This window comes from Triticum aestivum, chromosome 1B (genome assembly GCF_018294505.1).
Source record: "Triticum aestivum cultivar Chinese Spring chromosome 1B, IWGSC CS RefSeq v2.1, whole genome shotgun sequence".
NCBI lineage: Eukaryota > Viridiplantae > Streptophyta > Magnoliopsida > Poales > Poaceae > Triticum > Triticum aestivum.
The window spans coordinates 365,562,224-365,580,311 of NC_057795.1; the positions used below are offsets into that span (position 1 = coordinate 365,562,224).

The window sequence follows — 18,088 nt, forward strand, 5'->3', positions numbered from 1 at the left end:
TACATACAAACCGTGTTTGGGATCTAAGAAGAAAAAAGAGAAAGATATACTAGGCAGGATCAAATATCTAATGCCACTTTGAGGTTCTTGAGAAAAGGAATAGAAGAATAGACACGGCCATTCGACTCTCGAGCTCATTTGCTCTTTTGCGTGAACAATAAATTCAGAAAAATACTAAAAGAGTTCAAATATATACATGGAAGATATTTGAGTGCGTGATGTTCGTATCAAATTTGGTGGTGTTCGGTCAACCAAAAAAAAAAGAATACGTGAGAACGTTTACTATTCACATATTGTTTGTATTGATTTTGTCATTTTTGCCACGAGCTCCTCATATGTCCGAACATGATGAAATTTTGCCCGAACATTATGCATTTGAGTGTATTGGTTGATAAAAATTTCAGATTTTTATTTTTTTTCTAGTTTTCTTAAATTTATTATTCACCGAGAGCAGGTGAGTCCGTGTTTAGAAATGAATATTCACATAAGACTGGACTTGATAACGCACAAGCACAAATCCGTGTACATCAAGCCGAACTCTAAAGGTTTATCTCTTGTATTCGTTGTACTAGCATGATTGATTGAAGATGAATAAATCAGATTTTTTTTATTAAAAAAAAACTAACTCCCAAGGATGTGTAAGTCTCCTAGCTAGCCGCGGAAACACCTTCGGCCGTGCATTCGCCCACGCCCCTGCACCCCAGCTCTATCCAAACACACCGGCGCCGTTTGCTCCTCCCCGCCACTGCTCCCCTCCACGGCTCCTCCATGCTTCGCCTCTCCGCTTCTTTCTCCCTCCTCTACCCTCCTTCTCTCCCCCCGTCCGTCTCCCACCCCCGCCCGCGCCGCCTACGCGCCCTCGTCTTCGCCGCCTCCGCCTCGCCTTCCGCCCGCAGCCTCCGCCTCCTCGAGTGGGGCAAGGTTTGCCGCGCCGTCGCTTCCTTCGCCGGCACCGCGCACGGCCGCGAAGCCACCAAGGTATTCATTATTCAACTCCAGACCCCTGTAACTCCGAACCCTTCCGTTGCCTGATCGCTCGTGATGCATGGGCCTCGCCTCTGACGCGCGACGTGGTTGTGCAGAAGCAGTTGTGGGCTGTGGAGAACGTGAGCTATGACCGGAGCCGGAAGCTGCTCCGGGAGACTGAGGCGGCGGTGCGGCTGCTTGGCAGCTCCGGTGGGGCATTGGATTTCTCCGGGCTGGATACCGTCGCGGTGAGGACCCATGTTTGGTGTACTAATATGCTAAGGAAGTCACGTGTACTGCCTGACTTCAGTACAGAGTTACAATCAAATTGAATTTATACAGCATTACTGTGTGATCGGCATTTTGGCATACCAAGTTCTATTCTATAGTGGGCTTTACCGTTTCATCTGACCTGACTTAAATTATCTCTTCAACAACTTGTAATCTGTATTGAACTATGCCTATACGAATGTAAAATTACACTACCAAATCAAGAGCAAAATAGTGACCAAAGCACGCATGTTCCATTATCTGTTTGTTGATCTTAATGTTTTATCACTTTATCTGTATAGCATTGTTCTTTGCGTCTCATTTTGCTTTGTATACTTATTAGATGCCAACTGTCCGGTTATGCCAGTATCACAAATACACTCTTTAAGTATCGCATTCTCTGTTTAACTGAAGGTAGAGTCAGCAATAAATTGTGTCTCTGGTGGTTCCGTGATTAAAGGCCAGGAAGCAATGGCAGTGGTTAGCCTGATGCTGTTCGTTGAATCCTTGCAAGTAACTATCAGAGCTGCTATGAAGCAAGATGAAGACTCACATAATCTGTTACTGCCCCTTACAGAAACAGTAAGCTCGTATAGTTTTACTCATTTTTGCTCTCTTGCATCTTTTGTCATCTGTAGTACAAATATATGTCTCTCAGTCTAGTACGCTGAATGTTCTTCTACTGACCTGCAGATTCTAGATGCTGTTGTCAGTAAGCTACTAGTGAAGTCTATACAGGATGTCATAGATGATGATGGCTCCGTGAAAGACACTGCAGTTTGGTCCTTCATCCCGAGTCTACTTTTGTATTGCTTTGGGACGATGTGATACTGGTTTTTATTTGCTTTCAAAGAATAGTACTCTATTAGTTTTTATTTCCTTGCAAAAGAATACTACTTTTTACAAGCATATCAGTTTGAAGTGAATTTCTTTATTCAGCATGTAGAAAATTAATCTTTACTTCTTATGAACCATAACTCAAATTTCTTTGGTTAAGTGATTGAGCCACTATGAAGTATTGAACATGTAAACAACAAATATCCATATTTGAAGGTCTGTGCCCAAGCAATCTGTCATCCTAACTTTCCAGCATTAACCCAAAGGAAATCTGAACATGCTATCTCGTTCCTTCGTAGCATCAAATAGACTATAACTGTAGAAGTCAATTTCAGAACTACCTTTACTAAGTACATTTATAGCAGCATTTAGTCATCATCTGTTAAGTGTATATCATACTGGTTTGATGCAATCTATACTGACCATCACTAATAAAACACTTTGAAAGGCTGTTATGATCCCTGACCGTACTTAGATATTCCATTTGAAATATTTCCTTTTAACTCAAAATAATATTTTTTTTCAGAGCCCTGAGCTAAGACGATATCGAGATCAAGTTCAGGCCCTAGAGAGCAGGGTAGGTGGCTTTGCAGATTTGTTATGCTTAGCGAGGGCAGCTACATGCGCGTGCAGCAAACAAGTTGCTGTGAATTTTCACTCCTCCTGTACTGTTGGAGTTGGCCTTGAATTTATAGTCACACAAGCACGACACACATGCAAGCCGGCAACCATGGCACGCAGAGCATGCAAGCATTTGCACATTGCTGAAAACACCATGCTTTAAGTTCTCGACCTGGAGGATAAACTGCAGAAGAAAGTTATGGATGTATAAATAAAATACCAAATATATCTAGTGGATTTTCTTTCAATGATTAAACTCTGGAAAGGAAACAAATGCTAAGTTCCCCAGTTCCTCTTAAGTCTTAACCTACAAAGTGCATCTGTTTGTGTTATGGTGCTGCTAGAAGGAGGGCGCGAGAGGGCCGGCCGGGGGCCTTTTTGCCCACGGCCGGGCAAGAGGGAAGGGATTTCCTTCTTAATTCTTGCTTGATTAGATTGATACATCTCCTCTCTTTATATAGAGAGGATTACTTGACTCCCAAGCAAGCCTTACTTGACCCCTAAGTAAGTGACCCTTATCTCTAATTAACCCTAAGACTAACGGGCCCATTAGGCCCATTACGTACTCTAACACTACACCCCACCTGGACATGCAGCCTGTCCTCGAGCTGCAGCCTAACTAACTTATAACCATGACTCGACGCAACACAAACCTAACACCTAAAAACAAGCCTTTTACATCTCGGCTTGTTTTATTATTCTGAACCTGAAATGGACTGGGACGCTTTATTTTGGACCCCTTAACAAAAAGTGGACACGTGTACAGCCACCTGGATCCCATGGACACCACTTCGACAAAAGGACTGCATGTGTATGACCACCTGGAAGTGGTCGCAAGAGTGACCAGCAGAGGCGCCCTCGTGGCGGCCGGTGGCGAAAGGCAGTGGTGCTACGCGGTGCGCTGCTGTCGGTGACACCATGCCTTCTCCCTGTCGGACGGCTGTTGGTTTGCACCGCACAGGGAAGAGTGGAGGGCTTGCGATGAAGAATGACGAGGAGGGGTGCCCTCCCCCCCCCCCCCCCCAACCACCGATGTCGCAGACTTTGAGGTTGCTGCCCGCGGGGAAAACAGCATGCCCGTCGCCCGTGGGGGAAACCACATGCCCAAGATCCCCGACGCAACAGATGAGATCAAGGTCCTTTGCGCAGCGAAGGGCAACTTGGAGGAGCGGCAGCTGCAGACCGCGCATCTCCCGCACACGCCGACGCGCTAGGAGGCCGCGCGCAGCAGCCTGCAGCCTCACCGCCGCCGACACGTGGCAGGTAGCGATCCAAGACGGAAGCGGTGACGGGGACTGGACTTGGTGGAGCGGGACTCCCGCCGGCGCGGTTGATGCGGGGCCGGAGCTGACCGGCGGTGGCTGCTGCGGCTGCAGCAGCTGCTGCGGTGGCGCATCGGGCAGCGGCAGCGGCTGCTGCGGTGGAGCGCCGGGCGCGGCGGAGGCTGCCAGGAGCGGAGGCTTCCACTGCAGCCAGGGCTGGGCGGTGGTGGCAATGGATGGCAGCTCCAGGGGCTGCTGCAGTGGCCCGGCGAGCGCGGCGAAGGCCGCCTGGTGCGGTGGCTGCCATGGCAGCCACGGCGGCACGGGGGCGGCGATGGGCGCTGGAGGCGCGGCGGAAGCCGGCGCCGGCCACTGCGGCCACTGCGGGACGGCGGCGGGCGGTGGCGGCAGTTGGGGCTGCAGCGTCCCAGCGAACGCCACGAAGGCCCCTAGATGCGGCGAGTACCATGGCAGGGCCGGCGGCGGCCCGTAGGGGCTGGCCAGGTACAGCCGGATCCCCTGGACGGCTGTGACGAGGTTGTTGAGGACCCCGGCGATCTCCTCCGGGGTGTAGGCGGCGGCCGGTGGTGCGGTGGAGGGCGCCGGCATCTGGGCGGTGGCGGCGCCGGAGGATGCGGCGAGTACCATGGCAGGGCCGGCGGCGGCCCGTAGGGGCTGGCCAGGTACAGCCGGATCCCCTGGACGGCTGTGACGAGGTTGTTGAGGACCCCGGTGATCTCCTTCGGGGTGTAGGCGGCGGCCGGTGGTGCGGTGGAGGGCGCCGGCATCTGGGCGGTGGCGGCGCCGGAGGATGCGACCAGCAACGCGGACGGGGAGGGCAGCGGCGCGGTGGTGACGGACGGGGTGGGCGGCAGCGAAGACATGATCAGAAGTGAGCTACCTGATACCAAATTGTTATGGTGCTGCTAGAAGGAGGGCGCGAGAGGGCCGGCCGGGGGCCTTTTTGCCCACGGCCGGGCAAGAGGGAAGGGATTTCCTTCTTAATTCTTGCTTGATTAGATTGATACATCTCCTCTCTTTATATAGAGAGGATTACTTGACTCCCAAGCAAGCCTTACTTGACCCCGAAGTAAGCGACCCTTATCTCTAATTAACCCTAAGACTAACGGGCCCATTAGGCCCATTACGTACTCTAACAGTCTGATGGTAATGTTGTTGATGGATAATTGTTATATGCTGTTACCTTTTCAGTTATGCCAGCTTATGGATAAATTGATACGGAATGCGGACAATGAAGCTTCCTTGTCGGTATTGTTTCATTCAACTCACTCATTGCCAGGGAAACTTATGTGCAGTGAATTACAAAACTGGTATTGTTTCATTCAACTCACTCATTGCCAGGGAAACTTATGTGCAGTGAATTACAAAACTGCTAATTTTCTTTAGGAAGTAAGCATTGTAAATGGAAGATGCTGCATTAAAATAACTGGGGATAAGTCCTCAAGTTTTGATGGATTACTACTCTCCAGGTGTGCTTTGCTAAAGATGATTTTTGTTTTTTCATTTGGTTTCGCTTTATATGAGATAGTTTTGTTTAAAATCTTATTTATATGCCTGCTTTGTGCTGACAAATTTCCATAAGACCGGGAGTTTTAAAACTTTGTAGTATATTAGCACTAAAGTACATGTTTGGGATTTGGATCACTGAACATATGAGATTACCTTTATATCATCTGGTGCATACTCATTTTTTTTGTTTGTACCGACATCCCGTAAAAGGGAGTCTGCTAGGAGAACCAAAATCTTGGCTCTCCCTTAATTTTAACCCAACTTCGAGTTTTGACCAATGTCTTTTTAAGCGCAGTTTTGACCAATGTGTATAGTAATATGCGTGTGTGTTGAATTTGATTTGGCTGTTTGACAGTTGGTATTGATCAAGATTCATATATATGTAGTGGTTCAGATGCTGGAAGTATGATAGAACCAATTGTTGCTGTTCCACTAAATGATGAGCTACAGGGCGCAAGAGCACTAGTGGTTAGAGCCGAGCTTGAAGCTTTATCGAAACTGACTGACAAGGTTTGAAAGGTTGATCGATTTGGTTTTGCTATTTGGCTATTAGAGTTCTTATCCTTACACTTAATTTTCAATTTTTATTTGCAGATTCTTCTTGAGCTTGATAATATTCAGATTTTGATGCAGGAAACAGTTACACTCGATAAGGTGTTGTTGTTTTCCATTACCCATTTCCCATGAAAAGTAGTTGTCACTGATATTTTCTTTGACATAATCTATTAGTACTGTAGGGTTCTTACTCTCAAGAGCTCTGACTAGATTTTCTTCTTCTCGAACACACGTTTAAACGTGCATCATTTTGTATTAGAAGAAACACAAAGAAGTTGCAATACATCGGCCAAAGTTGTGAAGCACAAAAAAACTCCCACCCCCGCATCGCCCTCCTCTGGCGACTCGGGGGGCGACTCCCCTCGCGCGCCGCCGGGCCTTCCCCTCTCCCCTTCTCGTCTCGCCGCTGCCAGAGGCGCTCCGCCGGCGAAGCCCGGGCGGGCTCCAGTGAGGGCGGCGGCGGGGCCTCTTCATGGGTGCCCTCCTTTCTTCTCCTTCCCTCCTCGCTGGGTGTGGCGGCTGCGCGGTGGCGCGCGCCGATCTGCGAGGTCCGGCGCCGGGGTGCAGCAGCGGTCCACGGCGGGTGGCTGGCTGTGGCCGGTGTCGTCGGGGTGGCCCAGGCGCGTGGTGGGGTGGTCGCGGTCGGCCGGGGCAAGCGGCCAGATCTGAGCGCCGTGCCCTTTCCTGGATGCGGCGGCGGGGATGGCTGGCGGTGCCGCGGTGGCTGCATCCTGGCAGCGCGGCTGCTGGTGCTTTGGCTGCGGGGCTGGCGGGAGGAGGTGCGACCGGTGGTTGCGTGCTCTGTCGGACCTAGGCTTGGTCCCGGCGAGCGGCACGGGTTTGGGCAGCGGCTCGGCGTGGTGGCTGCTCTGGTCGTGGGCTACGGCGATGCGGGGTGGTATGGTGGCCTCCCTGCTGATTGGTATCTACACGACAGCTCGGCACTTCCGGCTGCAGCGATGGTTGGCTTCTCCGCCGGCGTCAGCTTGTTTGCAGGTGGACTGTTTTGGCCTTCGATCCCTCTCCTCGGCGTCCGGATGCTACTTTCCTCGAAGGGCTGGTCCTCTCCCAGCTGCGGTCGATCGTCCGTCTTGCGCCCGGGGCTGCAGGACCGAGCTCGTCCCGCGCCCGGCTGCAGGATCATGCTGGTCTCGCGCCCGGCTGCAGGACCGAGCTCGTCTCGCGCCCGGTGCGGCAGGACGGGTCGATGGGGGCCAGTTTTGGCCAACCTATTGGTTCTCGGTGCTGGGGGCTGTCCAGGGGTGCGTAACGCGGGGCCTTTCGACCCATCTCTTTGGTTGGGGTAGCGGCGGGTCTCGAGTGTGGTGGTGTCTTAGGTCTTGGATGTCGGGGCGGCGGCCCGGGTGGTGGTAGCGCGGTGCTCCTGGCCAAAGCCCGTGGCTCGGTGCTGCCCAGTGGTCATGGCCATGTGGGCGGCGTGGTAGCCGGGGTGTGGCGTTCGGTGGCGGTGAGTGTTGGCCGGGGTGAAAACCTGCTCTGTCTTCGCACGGACCGGCGGCGGCGTAGCTCGTTCGCTTCTTGAAGGCGTCGTCGCGGCCCTCATCGCCGTCGTGGTGCTCCAGGGGAAACTGACGACGCCCTCATCGCCGTCGTGGTGCTCCAGGGGAAACTCTGATCCTTGGATCGGGCGGTGGCGGCGCTCCGGTGTCGTAACCTTCCTGAAGGCGCCGCCTTGGAGCCCTCGGTTCGTCATATGCGGCTTCATCTCTTCCCGGTGGCGTTCACGGTTGGAGTCCCCGGGTGCTTGTGTAGTGCTAGGGATGGTGTTGCTGCGCTCAACGTCTTTGTATCCCGCCTTGGGTGTGTGTGTGCGTTGTGGTGGCGTGTGTTTGTACTGGGTTGTTGTTGATCGTTGCTTTATATATAAAGCGGGGCGAAAGCCTTTTTCGGTAAACACAAAAAAACATTGAAAACTAAACTGAAAAGGGAAAAGTGAAAATGGCAAAAACGGATAGGCCAATGCCTGAGCAGCCGGCATCGCCAGGATTACTGGTGCAACACGGTCTGGGGGTCTAGAGTGCACTGCGGTAATTCTCCACTGCTCAGCCTTGTCGAGGATCAGATCCACAAGGTCGCTCGAGACCGCCCTCATGTTATCAAACACACATGCGTTTCTCATATGCACAGCCACCAAAGAATGAGCATTACGAGGGAGCGCACCCCTTCCAACTTCTCCCTTGTTCTGCTTGTCGCTGTTAAGCTTCATGCACTAGCCAACACAACCAAAAGCTCAAGCTGATGGGGAAAGTTGGGCTATTCATGGACCAAAAGTGGGCTGCAATTCAATTGCGCCAGCCGGGTCTTGAACTCAAGACCTCTTGGCTCTGATACCATGTTAAGCTTCATGCACTAGCCAATGCAACCAAAAGTCCGAACTGATGGAAAGGGCGGCAATCCACATATACACTTCAGCAGTCGCATCCGCGAACCAATGACAGAAGTCCTCATTTGGCACTGGGCAGATTGCCTCGGTGCCATATTACTTAAGCACTTTGAACCATATCTTACGAGACAGCACACCTGTGTGCAGATGGTAGATGGATTCATCATCTTGATCACAAAAAAGGCACGCAGCGGCAAACCTCGGCGAGCAAAATGATCAGCAGTCCACCACTGGTTCGCTACCGCCATCCAGGAGAAGAATTTCATCTTCATCAGTGCCCAGCACTGCCACAGCAGGTGGTCAACCATTCCTTCAAAGAACCGCAAGGTAGGTAGGTTTTGCAGAATACTTGCCTTCCGCTGTCCAGTGCCATTTCAGCTGGTCCTCGTATCTGGCGAAGCTCGACAGCAGATAGGATTTGAAATAGATGCAAGTAATATCACACACCCAGCGTTTTGCATTGCAGACAGTTCACTATCGAGAAATACGCGTGCGCCCGCTGCCAGGACAGTGGGAGCAAGCAAAATAACCACTTTCCAACTGGTATCTCTATTCGCTTGACTCTAATCGTACCCCTGCTAGCCTTGTCTGGCCATCACCTTCCTCCCTGCAGCACTGCAGTGACCTTTCACCGCAGTAACTTCTGACAACCTATGCAGCAACTGAACATTCAACATTAAGGGAAGCCAGAAGACATCTAAACAGTTCTGATACTTACACAAGACCTCCGTCAATGAGATATCTGGCCATTTCCCATCATCCCTATTCCAAAATTGTGTATCGTGTTTGCAGTCACGTAGTGCAGCAGTTTCATAAGCATTTAGTATTTTTTTATGCATGCCTAGTTGCTTGCTTACCCCAGATTGTTTTGCTTAATATGTATGCACACTTGCTTTGCAGGTCACAGCTCGTGCAAGATACAGTGTAGCATACGATGGTACACTTCCTGACCTGTATTTGCCAAACATTGAGCATGGAATTGCCAATGCGGCTAAAGATGAGCCTGCTAGTACAACTTCCTCAGCCCAACTTACTAAGAGGCCATGGAAACTGTTCATTCCAAATGCATACCATCCACTATTGCTCCAGCAGCACCAGGAAAATTTGCGTCGTACAAAAAAGGATGTTGCAAGTGCCACAGCGGTTAGTTTCTTCAGGCCCACCTTATTCTACTATCATTATGCAGAAAAATTGTATTCATTGATAGTGAGAGTACATTTTTTGTTTACATCTAATATACTGTAGACTAAAACATCATCTATTCATATGCCTTGATGTTTTTTTTTATCAACCTGCAGTTATCCAGTTCTCATTTTGCTTCCTGTTGTAGGAGATTCGGAGGAGGAGGATATATGGACAAGATATCGCAGAGGAAGATCAACTGGCTTCAGAAGTTGATTTCATGAAAATTAGGGTTAGTCCTCGTTTGGGGATAAACAATGTGTATTGGCACTTTCATTGGATAATTTATGTTTCAGTTTGCAGGTTTCTGAGCTGGAGAGGAACCATCCGATACCAGTGGATTTTATGATCGCTGAAGAGACTACTGTTTTGGTCATAACTGGGCCAAATACTGGGGGAAAAACAATCAGCTTGAAGACGGTTGGGCTGGCATCATTAATGGCCAAGATAGGTAACTGGAACATTGAAGTTGAGATCCTTTCACTGTTATGATTGTGATTGTTAGAGTTATAATATAAGTCATGTACCCCTTTGTATTTATCCCGTTGTATAAGGGGTTTCCTGCATATGTTACACATCTGTACATGTATATACATATATCGGCCTATGGCATCATGGGAATACAAGTTGCATATTCCTAACATGGTATTAGAGCTAGGTCAATTTTTTGCACGCTGCAACTCGTGCTATTGATCCGTCTCTCCTCCCCAATCGAAGCCGGCTCGTCTCGCTCCCGACCGAAGCCCCTGTCCTCGATCTCCTGGAGTCTCCCGATCGGATCGATCCCCAGCTGCCTGTTCTCGCTCGTCCGGCTCCTCTCGCTCCCGATCGAAGCCCCCGTCCTCGATCTCCTGGAGTCTCCCGATCGAAGCCCCCGTCGATCGGATCGCTCCCCAGCCGGCCTCGCTCGACGCTGCATTCTCGATCCCAGCCGGCCCCAATCGACGCAGGGGCCCTGATCTCCTGCTCCCGCCGGCCCTGGCCCCTGTGGTTCTTCAGCCGCCGATTGCCAGCTGCCCCTTGATCGATCTCTGCAAAAAAAAAATGTCCGCTGCATCGGGCTATGTTGCTGTCCCTCGCTGTCCGGTGATCTTTGATGGTACTAACTACACCGAGTTTACTGGCTTCATGCGCATTCACATGTGTGGCATCCGTCTCTGGGGTGTTCTTTCTGGCGAGGTCTGCTGTCCGCCACGTCCGGTTCCTTCGGTTGCCCCTACTCCGCCGACTCCACTGGTTCTTCCTACGGTTGCTAATCAGGCCGCCAAGGATGCGGCTAAGCTTGCTGATGAGACTGCTGATCGTGCTTATGATGAGAGGGTTTTGGCTTATGAGGAGGCTCTTTAGACATATCATGGCGCTCTGTCTGTTTACACCCAGTGGCTTGATGATGATGCTCGTGCTGCAGCTGTTCTCACTGCTAGTGTTCTGCCTCAGTTTGCTTCTGAGTTTCTGGGTCTTCGTACTGTCTTTGAGATGTGGACCCGTCTTCGTCAGCGCTGTGAGCCCTCTGGTGATGCCTTATACCTTTCTGTGGTCCGTCAGGAGCATGCTCTTCAGTAGGGTGACTCGACTGTTGATGATTTCTATGCACAGAGTTCGGCTATCTGGCGCCAGGTTGATTCTCTCCGCAGTGCTGGTTGTCGTACTTGCCCCTGTTGCCAGGCTGTCCAGGCCAATTTGGAGTTTCATCGCGTCTACGAGTTCCTGTCTCGGCTCCGTAAGGAGTTTGAGCCCCGGCGTGCTCAGTTGTTTGCTCGTGGCCGTATTTCTCTCATGGAGGCGCTTTCTGAGATTCGTGCTGAGGAGACTCGCTTACGTGGTGCTGGTTTGCTGGAGGTTCCCTCTGTGCTCGCTACTCGGGCTTCTTCCACGCCACCTGCTGCACCGACCCCTTCTCGCTCGAGTGCTCCGCCGCTCTTGCCCACTCCTTCTGGAGGCTCAGGTCGCCCCCGTCCACATTGCGACTACTGCAACAATGATGGTCATATTGAGTCCCAGTGCTACACGAAGAGGAAACACCTGCGCAAGGCGCGATCATCATCTTCAGGGACTTCGTCATCTACCTCGACAGCTTCAGCCATTGCTTTGACTGAGCAGGATATTCTGAGACTTAAGCGTCTGCTCGCGGCTTCAGGTTCTTCCTCGACGGGTACTGCTGGTTCTGTGACTGATGCTTCCCGCACTGAGCAACCGCCCTCTACACAGTCAGGTACATCCCCATGGGTTCTGGACTCTGGAGCTTCTTTTCATATGTCTTCTCATTCTTCCACTTTGTCCTCTCTTCGATCGCTGGATTCTCCTGTTCATGTCTTCACTGCTGATGGTACTCCACTTTCTGTTGCTAGTAGAGGCAATCTTTCCACTCCTTATTCTGTTCCTGATGTTGCTCATGTTCCTCGACTTACCATGAATCTGTTTTCTGCTGGTCAACTTACTGATTCTGGTTGTCGCGTCATCCTTGACGTTGACTCTTGTTCTGTCCAGGACCGTCGCACGCACACTCTGGTTGGGGCTGGCCCTCGCCGCCGTGATTCTCAGGGTCTTTGGGAGTTGGACTGGCTTCATGTTCCTTCCGCTGCCACCACCATCGCCAGTTCCTCCGCTTCAGTCGCCTCCGTTACTGGTTCCTTCAAGCAGTGGCATCATCGACTTGGTCATCTGTGTGGTTCTCGGTTGTCGTCTTTAGTTCGTCGAGGTCTTCTGGGGTCTGTCTCAGGAGATGTCTCTTTAGAGTGTCAGGGTTGTCGTCTTGGCAAGCAGATTCAGTTACCATATTCACATAGTGAGTCAGTGTCTAAGCGTCCTTTCGATTTAGTCCATTCTGATGTATGGGGTCCGGCTCCTTTCGCTTCGAAAGGTGGTCATAAATACTATATTATTTTCATAGATGATTTCTCTCGTTACACATGGCTTTATTTCATGACTTCTCGTAGTGAGGTGTTGTCTATTTATAAGCGTTTTGCTGCCATGGTTCATACTCAGTTCTCTTCACCCATTCGTGTTTTTCGTGCTGACTCCGCTGGCGAGTATATCTCTAAGATGTTGCGTGGTGTTCTTGCTGAGCAAGGAACTCTCTCTCAATTCTCTTGTCCTGGTGCTCATGCTCAGAATGGTGTGGCTGAGCGAAAGCATCGACATCTTCTTGAGACGGCTCGTGCATTGATGATTGCTGCCTCTCTCCCGCCTCATTTTTGGGCTGAGGCCGTCTCCACCTCCACCTATCTTATCAATATACAGCCTTCCGCTGCTCTACAGGGTGGTGTTCCTTTCGAGCGTCTTTTTGATCGTTCTCCCGATTATTCGATGCTTCGCTTGTTTGGTTGTGTTTGCTATGTTCTTCTTGCCCCTCGCGAACGCACCAAACTGACCGCTCAGTCTGTTGAGTGTGTCTTCTTAGGCTACAGTGATGAGCATAAGGGCTATCGTTGTTGGGATCCTATCGGTCGTCGGATGCGTATCTCTCGAGACGTGACTTTTGATGAGTCTCGTCCCTTCTACCCACGCCCATCTTCCTCGACTTTTTCAGTGGAGGATATCTCTTTCCTCACTTTTCCTGACTCACCTATCACCCCCGTCGAGCCTGTGCCTATTCGTTCCACTCCCTCTGCTTCTCCACCTCTAGTCGATTTGCAGCCACCATCTTCCCCGGTCTCCTCGCCTAGCATGTCACCGGATTCTACACCTTCATCTCCGGTGACTTCTTCGTCGCCACCCCCCGATTCTACCTTGGCGATTCCTCCTTCTATTGTTCCATCTTTTCCTCAGCATTACACTCGTCGTTCACGACCTGTGGATGCCTCTGTGGATGAGTCGTCATCTTCCTCTCAGCCTACTTATGGCTTGCGTTCTCATCCTCGTCCGCCTGTTAATCGCTTTGGATTTCCCACCGCTGGTGCTGCTGTTCTTGAGCCGACTTCTTATCGTCAGGCTGTTGTTCATCCTGAATGGCAGTTTGCGATGGCAGAGGAGATTGCTGCTCTTGAACGCACTGGTACCTGGGATCTTGTTTCTCTTCCTCCCGGAGTCCGTCCCATCACTTGTAAGTGGGTCTACAAGGTTAAGACTCGCTCCAGTGGTTCTCTTGAGCGTCACAAAGCTCGTCTTGTGCCTCGTGGTTTTCAGCAGGAGCATGGTCGTGATTATGACGAGACTTTTGCTCCTGTGGCCCATATGACCACTGTTCGTACACTTCTTGCCGTTGCCTCTGCACGCCACTGATCTATATCTCAGCTTGATGTTAAGAATGCCTTTCTTAATGGTGAGCTGCGTGAGGAGGTGTACATGCAGCCACCACCTGGGTATTCTGTTCTTGATGGCATGGCATGATATGTCGTCTTCGTCGCTCTCTCTATGGCCTTAAGCAAGCCCCCCGCGCCTGGTTTGAGCGTTTTGCCTCTATGGTCACTACCGCTGGTTTTTCAGCAAGTGCTCATGATCCAGCATTGTTTATTCACCTTGCTCCTCGTTGTCGGACTCTTCTTCTTCTCTATGTTGATGACATGATCATCACTGGGGATGACCCCGAGTATATTGCCTTTGTAAAGGCCCGTCTTAGTGAGCAGTTTCTTATGTCTGATCTTGGTCCTCTTCGCTACTTTCTTGGGATTGAAGTCTCTTCTACCTCTGATGGTTTTTTTTATATCCCAGGAAAAGTATATCCAGGTTCTTCTTGCTCGTGCTGCTCTTACTGACGAGCGCATTGTTGAGACTCCTATGGAGCTCAATGTTCACATCCGTGCTACTGATGGTGATCCTCTCCCTAACCCGACACGTTATCGTCATCTTGTTGGCAGTCTTGTCTATCTAGCTGTCACTCGTCCGGACATTTCTTATCCGGTTCATATTCTGAGTCAGTTCGTCTCTGCTCCCACATCGGTTCACTATAGTCATCTCCTTCGTGTTCTCCGATATCTTCGGGGCACGATCTCTCATCGTCTATTCTTTCCTCGCTCCAGTTCTTTACAGCTTCAGGCCTATTCGGATGCTACGTGGGCTAGTGATCCTTTAGATCGCCGTTCACTTTCTGCTTACTGTGTTTTTCTTGGTGGTTCTCTCATTACCTGGAAGACGAAGAAACAGATTGCAGTTTCCCGTTCGAGTGCCGAGGCTGAGTTGCGAGCAATGGCTCTTTTGACGGCAGAGGTGACTTGGTTACGGTGGTTACTTCAGGATTTTGGTGTTTCTGTCACTACACCGACTCTGCTCCTATCTGACAATACAGGTGCTATTAGCATTGCGCGCGATCCTGTGAAGCATGAGCTCACCAAGCATATTGGTGTTGATGCTTTCTATGTGCGCGCTGGTGGCAGGATCAGGTTATTGCTCTTTAGTATGTGCCTTCCGAGTTACAGTTGGCGGATTTCCTGACGAAGGCCCAGACTAGAGCACAACATGGCTTTTATCTCTCCAAACTCAGTGTTGTTCATCCACCATGAGTTTGAGGGGGGGTGTTAGAGTTATAATATAAGTCATGTACCCCTTTGTATTTATCCCGTTGTATAAAGGGTTTCCTGCATATGTTACACATCTGTACATGTATATATATATCGGCCTATGACCTCATGGGAATACAAGTTGCATATTCCTAACAGTGATCATAAGCTACACCCTCAAGCTTTCGTAGAGTATGCCATTACTGATTTTTCTGTATCCTTGTAAATTTGATATGTATTGATTGCATTATCAATTACACACTTTCTGGCATGACTTGTTGGCAGAAAATCGAAGATATGGAGTATTTTTTTCGCTTCAACTTACTATTGCACACTCTTAATGAGTAAGCAACCAGCATAACTTGCATAAGTTTGCCCTTCTGCTGTAGGTCTATACATTCTTGCTTCTGAACCAGTTAAAATTCCATGGTTCGATGCTGTTTATGCTGACATTGGAGATGAGCAATCTTTGACCCAATCACTCTCAACATTCTCTGGGCATCTGAAGCAGATTGGGGTATATTTTAGTTTACCATAATCAATGTTCTGTTAGTTCTGAATCCTAACTTATTAGTCCCGTACTTGCAGTAAATCCTTAACTATCCGTACAGCATCTGAACCTTCGTTTTATTAGGCCATTCGCGCTCAGTCAACTTCACAATCCTTGGTCCTTTTGGATGAGGTGAGTACTTTATCATATGCCTTGATAACTATATGTTAATTTTGGTTCGTTAATATGTACTCCCTCCGTCTCAAAATAACCGTCACAACTTTGTACTAACTTTAGTACAAAGTTGTACTAAGGCTGAGACACTTATTTTGAGAGGGAGGGAGTATTAGTTTAGTGGCAGTATGATCGTAAAGTTGGGCTATGGATATTGTGGTTTCTAATTTGTTTTTGGTGCCGATGCCGATTCTTGTCTATTCTTCTAACTGACAAACTGTCATATACTCGGCAAGCCGTTTTAAAAATGAATGTCTGTTTCTCAGTTCTGGAAACTATCAAACACATGTAACATCTTTTTTGTCAAAGTATTCAGTACATGTTAGTAGTTCAGGACGCAGTACACATTTTTTTTTGAAGTTTGACGCAGTACACATTACACCATTAGCCCAACTCATTATGGAAATATCATGGATGACATGGACTATCTCATTATCTACAGTTGAGTCTTTTCTCTGTAAAATACTAGAATGTGACGACAATTCTTTATTTTTCATATTAGGTTGGTGCCGGGACAAATCCACTCGAAGGAGCTGCTTTGGGGATGTCTCTCTTGGAGTCTTTTGCTGAAGCTGGTTCCTTTCTGACTCTAGCTACAACTCATCATGGAGAACTGAAAACACTGAAATACAGGTTCCAAACATTTGAAGTTGATTTTTTCCTGGCATTATGGTCTTAACTCTTAACTAAAGAGCATTTGTCCTTACATTAGTTTAGTTATTGCTACGCCTTTGTTATTATTCAAATGATACTGTTTGGGATACCTTGTCATCAACCATGAGTGTTATTTTACTGATATTCAACAAAAGCAAGCCCACTCAACATGATTGCAAAACTGTGAGGACAATAACTGTATAAATCTACAAGGTCTAGTACAGGTTATTGCTGATGGTTACGATGTCATTTTCAACTTAGTTTCTTGTATCTACATAGAATGCACTCCTGATTTTACTTGGGCTTTTCACATTCACGTAATAAGTTTCCTTTTGTTGAGTAATACTATTAAAAATGTTGTTCTTGAAGCAATCTGTTATGGCGCTGCTAGAAGGAGGGCGTGAGAGGGCCGGCCGGGGGCCTTTTTGCCCACGGCCGGGCAAGAGGGAAGGGATTTCCTTCTTAATTCTTTCTTGATTAGATTGATACATCTCCTCTCTTTATATAGAGAGGTTTACTTGACCCCCAAGCAAGGCTTATTTGACCTCTAAGCAAGCGACTCTTATCTCTAATTAACCCTAAGACTAATGGGCCCATTAGGCCCATCACGTACTCTAACCTACACCCCACCTGGACATGCAACTTGTCCTCGAGCTGCAGCCTAACCAACTTATAACCATGACTCAACGCAACACAAACTTAACACCTAAAAACAAGCCTTTTACATCTCGGCTTGTTTTATTATTCTCAACCTGAAATGGACTGGGATGCTTTATTTTGGACCCCTTAACAAAAAGTGGACACCATCCGCACGTCGGACATGCACGTGTACAACCACCTGGATCCCATGGACACCACCTGGACAAAAGGAGTGCATGTGTATGACCACCTGGAAGTGGTCGCAAGAGTGACCAGCAGAGGCGCCCTCGCGGCGGCCGGGGGCGGAATGCAGTGGTGCTACGCGGTGCGCTGTTGTCGGTGACACCATGCCTTCTCCCTGCTGGACGACTGTTGGTTTGCACCGCACAGGGAAGAGTGGAGGGCTTGCGATGGAGAATGACGAGGAGGGGTGCGCCCCCCCCCCCCCAACCGCCGATATCGCAGACTTTGAGGTCGCTGCCCGCGGGGAAAACAGCATGCCCGCCGCCCGTGGGGGAAACCGCATGCCCAAGATCCCCGACTCAGCGGATGAGATCGAGGTCCTTTGCGAGCGAAGGGCAACTTGGAGGAGCGGCAGCTGCAGACCACGCATCTCCCGCACACGCCGACGCGCTAGGAGGCCGCGCGTAGCAGCCTGCAGCCTCACCGCCGCCGACACGTGGCGGGTAGCGATCCAAGACGGAAACGGTGACGGCGACGGCGGGGACTGGACTTGGTGAAGCGGGACTCCCGCCGGTGCGGTTGATGCGGGACCGGAGCTGACCAGCGGTGGCTGCTGCAGCTGCAGCGGCTGCTGCGGCGGAGCGCCGGGCGCGGCGGAGGCCGCCAGGAGCGACGGCTGCCACTGCAGCCAGGGTTGGGCGGTGGTGGCAATGGATGGCAGCTGCAGCGGCTGCTGCAGTGGTCCGGCGAGCGCGGCGAAGACCGCCTGGTGCGGCGGCTGCCATGGCAGCCACAGCGGCGCGGGGGCGGCAATGGGCGCTGGAGG

General features: G+C 50.1%; 1 protein-coding gene across 6 annotated transcripts in view; it reads left to right on the plus strand.

Annotated features, from left to right (window-relative positions):
• The first annotated feature begins 672 nt into the window (after positions 1 to 672).
• LOC123124641 (endonuclease MutS2) overlaps positions 673 to 18,088 on the plus strand; it is a 20,617-nt gene continuing 3,201 nt past the window's right edge. For 2 of the 6 annotated variants that reach the window (XR_006461188.1, XM_044545229.1), the window contains exons 1-15: positions 673 to 978; positions 1,083 to 1,214; positions 1,651 to 1,818; positions 1,930 to 2,013; positions 2,600 to 2,650; positions 5,169 to 5,225; positions 5,364 to 5,446; positions 5,873 to 5,996; positions 6,081 to 6,140; positions 9,346 to 9,588; positions 9,776 to 9,859; positions 9,931 to 10,078; positions 15,452 to 15,579; positions 15,697 to 15,744; positions 16,289 to 16,419. Coding sequence is in view for 5 of the 6 variants with exons in the window: in XM_044545229.1 (XP_044401164.1) it covers positions 769 to 978; positions 1,083 to 1,214; positions 1,651 to 1,818; positions 1,930 to 2,013; positions 2,600 to 2,650; positions 5,169 to 5,225; positions 5,364 to 5,446; positions 5,873 to 5,996; positions 6,081 to 6,140; positions 9,346 to 9,588; positions 9,776 to 9,859; positions 9,931 to 10,078; positions 15,452 to 15,579; positions 15,697 to 15,744; positions 16,289 to 16,419 (1,751 nt within the window). In the remaining variant the exon portion in view is untranslated. Of the gene's footprint in view, positions 979 to 1,082; positions 1,215 to 1,650; positions 1,819 to 1,929; positions 2,014 to 2,599; positions 2,651 to 5,168; positions 5,288 to 5,363; positions 5,447 to 5,872; positions 5,997 to 6,080; positions 6,141 to 9,345; positions 9,589 to 9,775; positions 9,860 to 9,930; positions 10,079 to 15,451; positions 15,580 to 15,696; positions 15,745 to 16,288; positions 16,420 to 18,088 lie in introns of all 6 variants that reach the window. The other 4 variants (XM_044545252.1, XM_044545234.1, XM_044545239.1 and 1 more) reach the window with 4 other exon arrangements.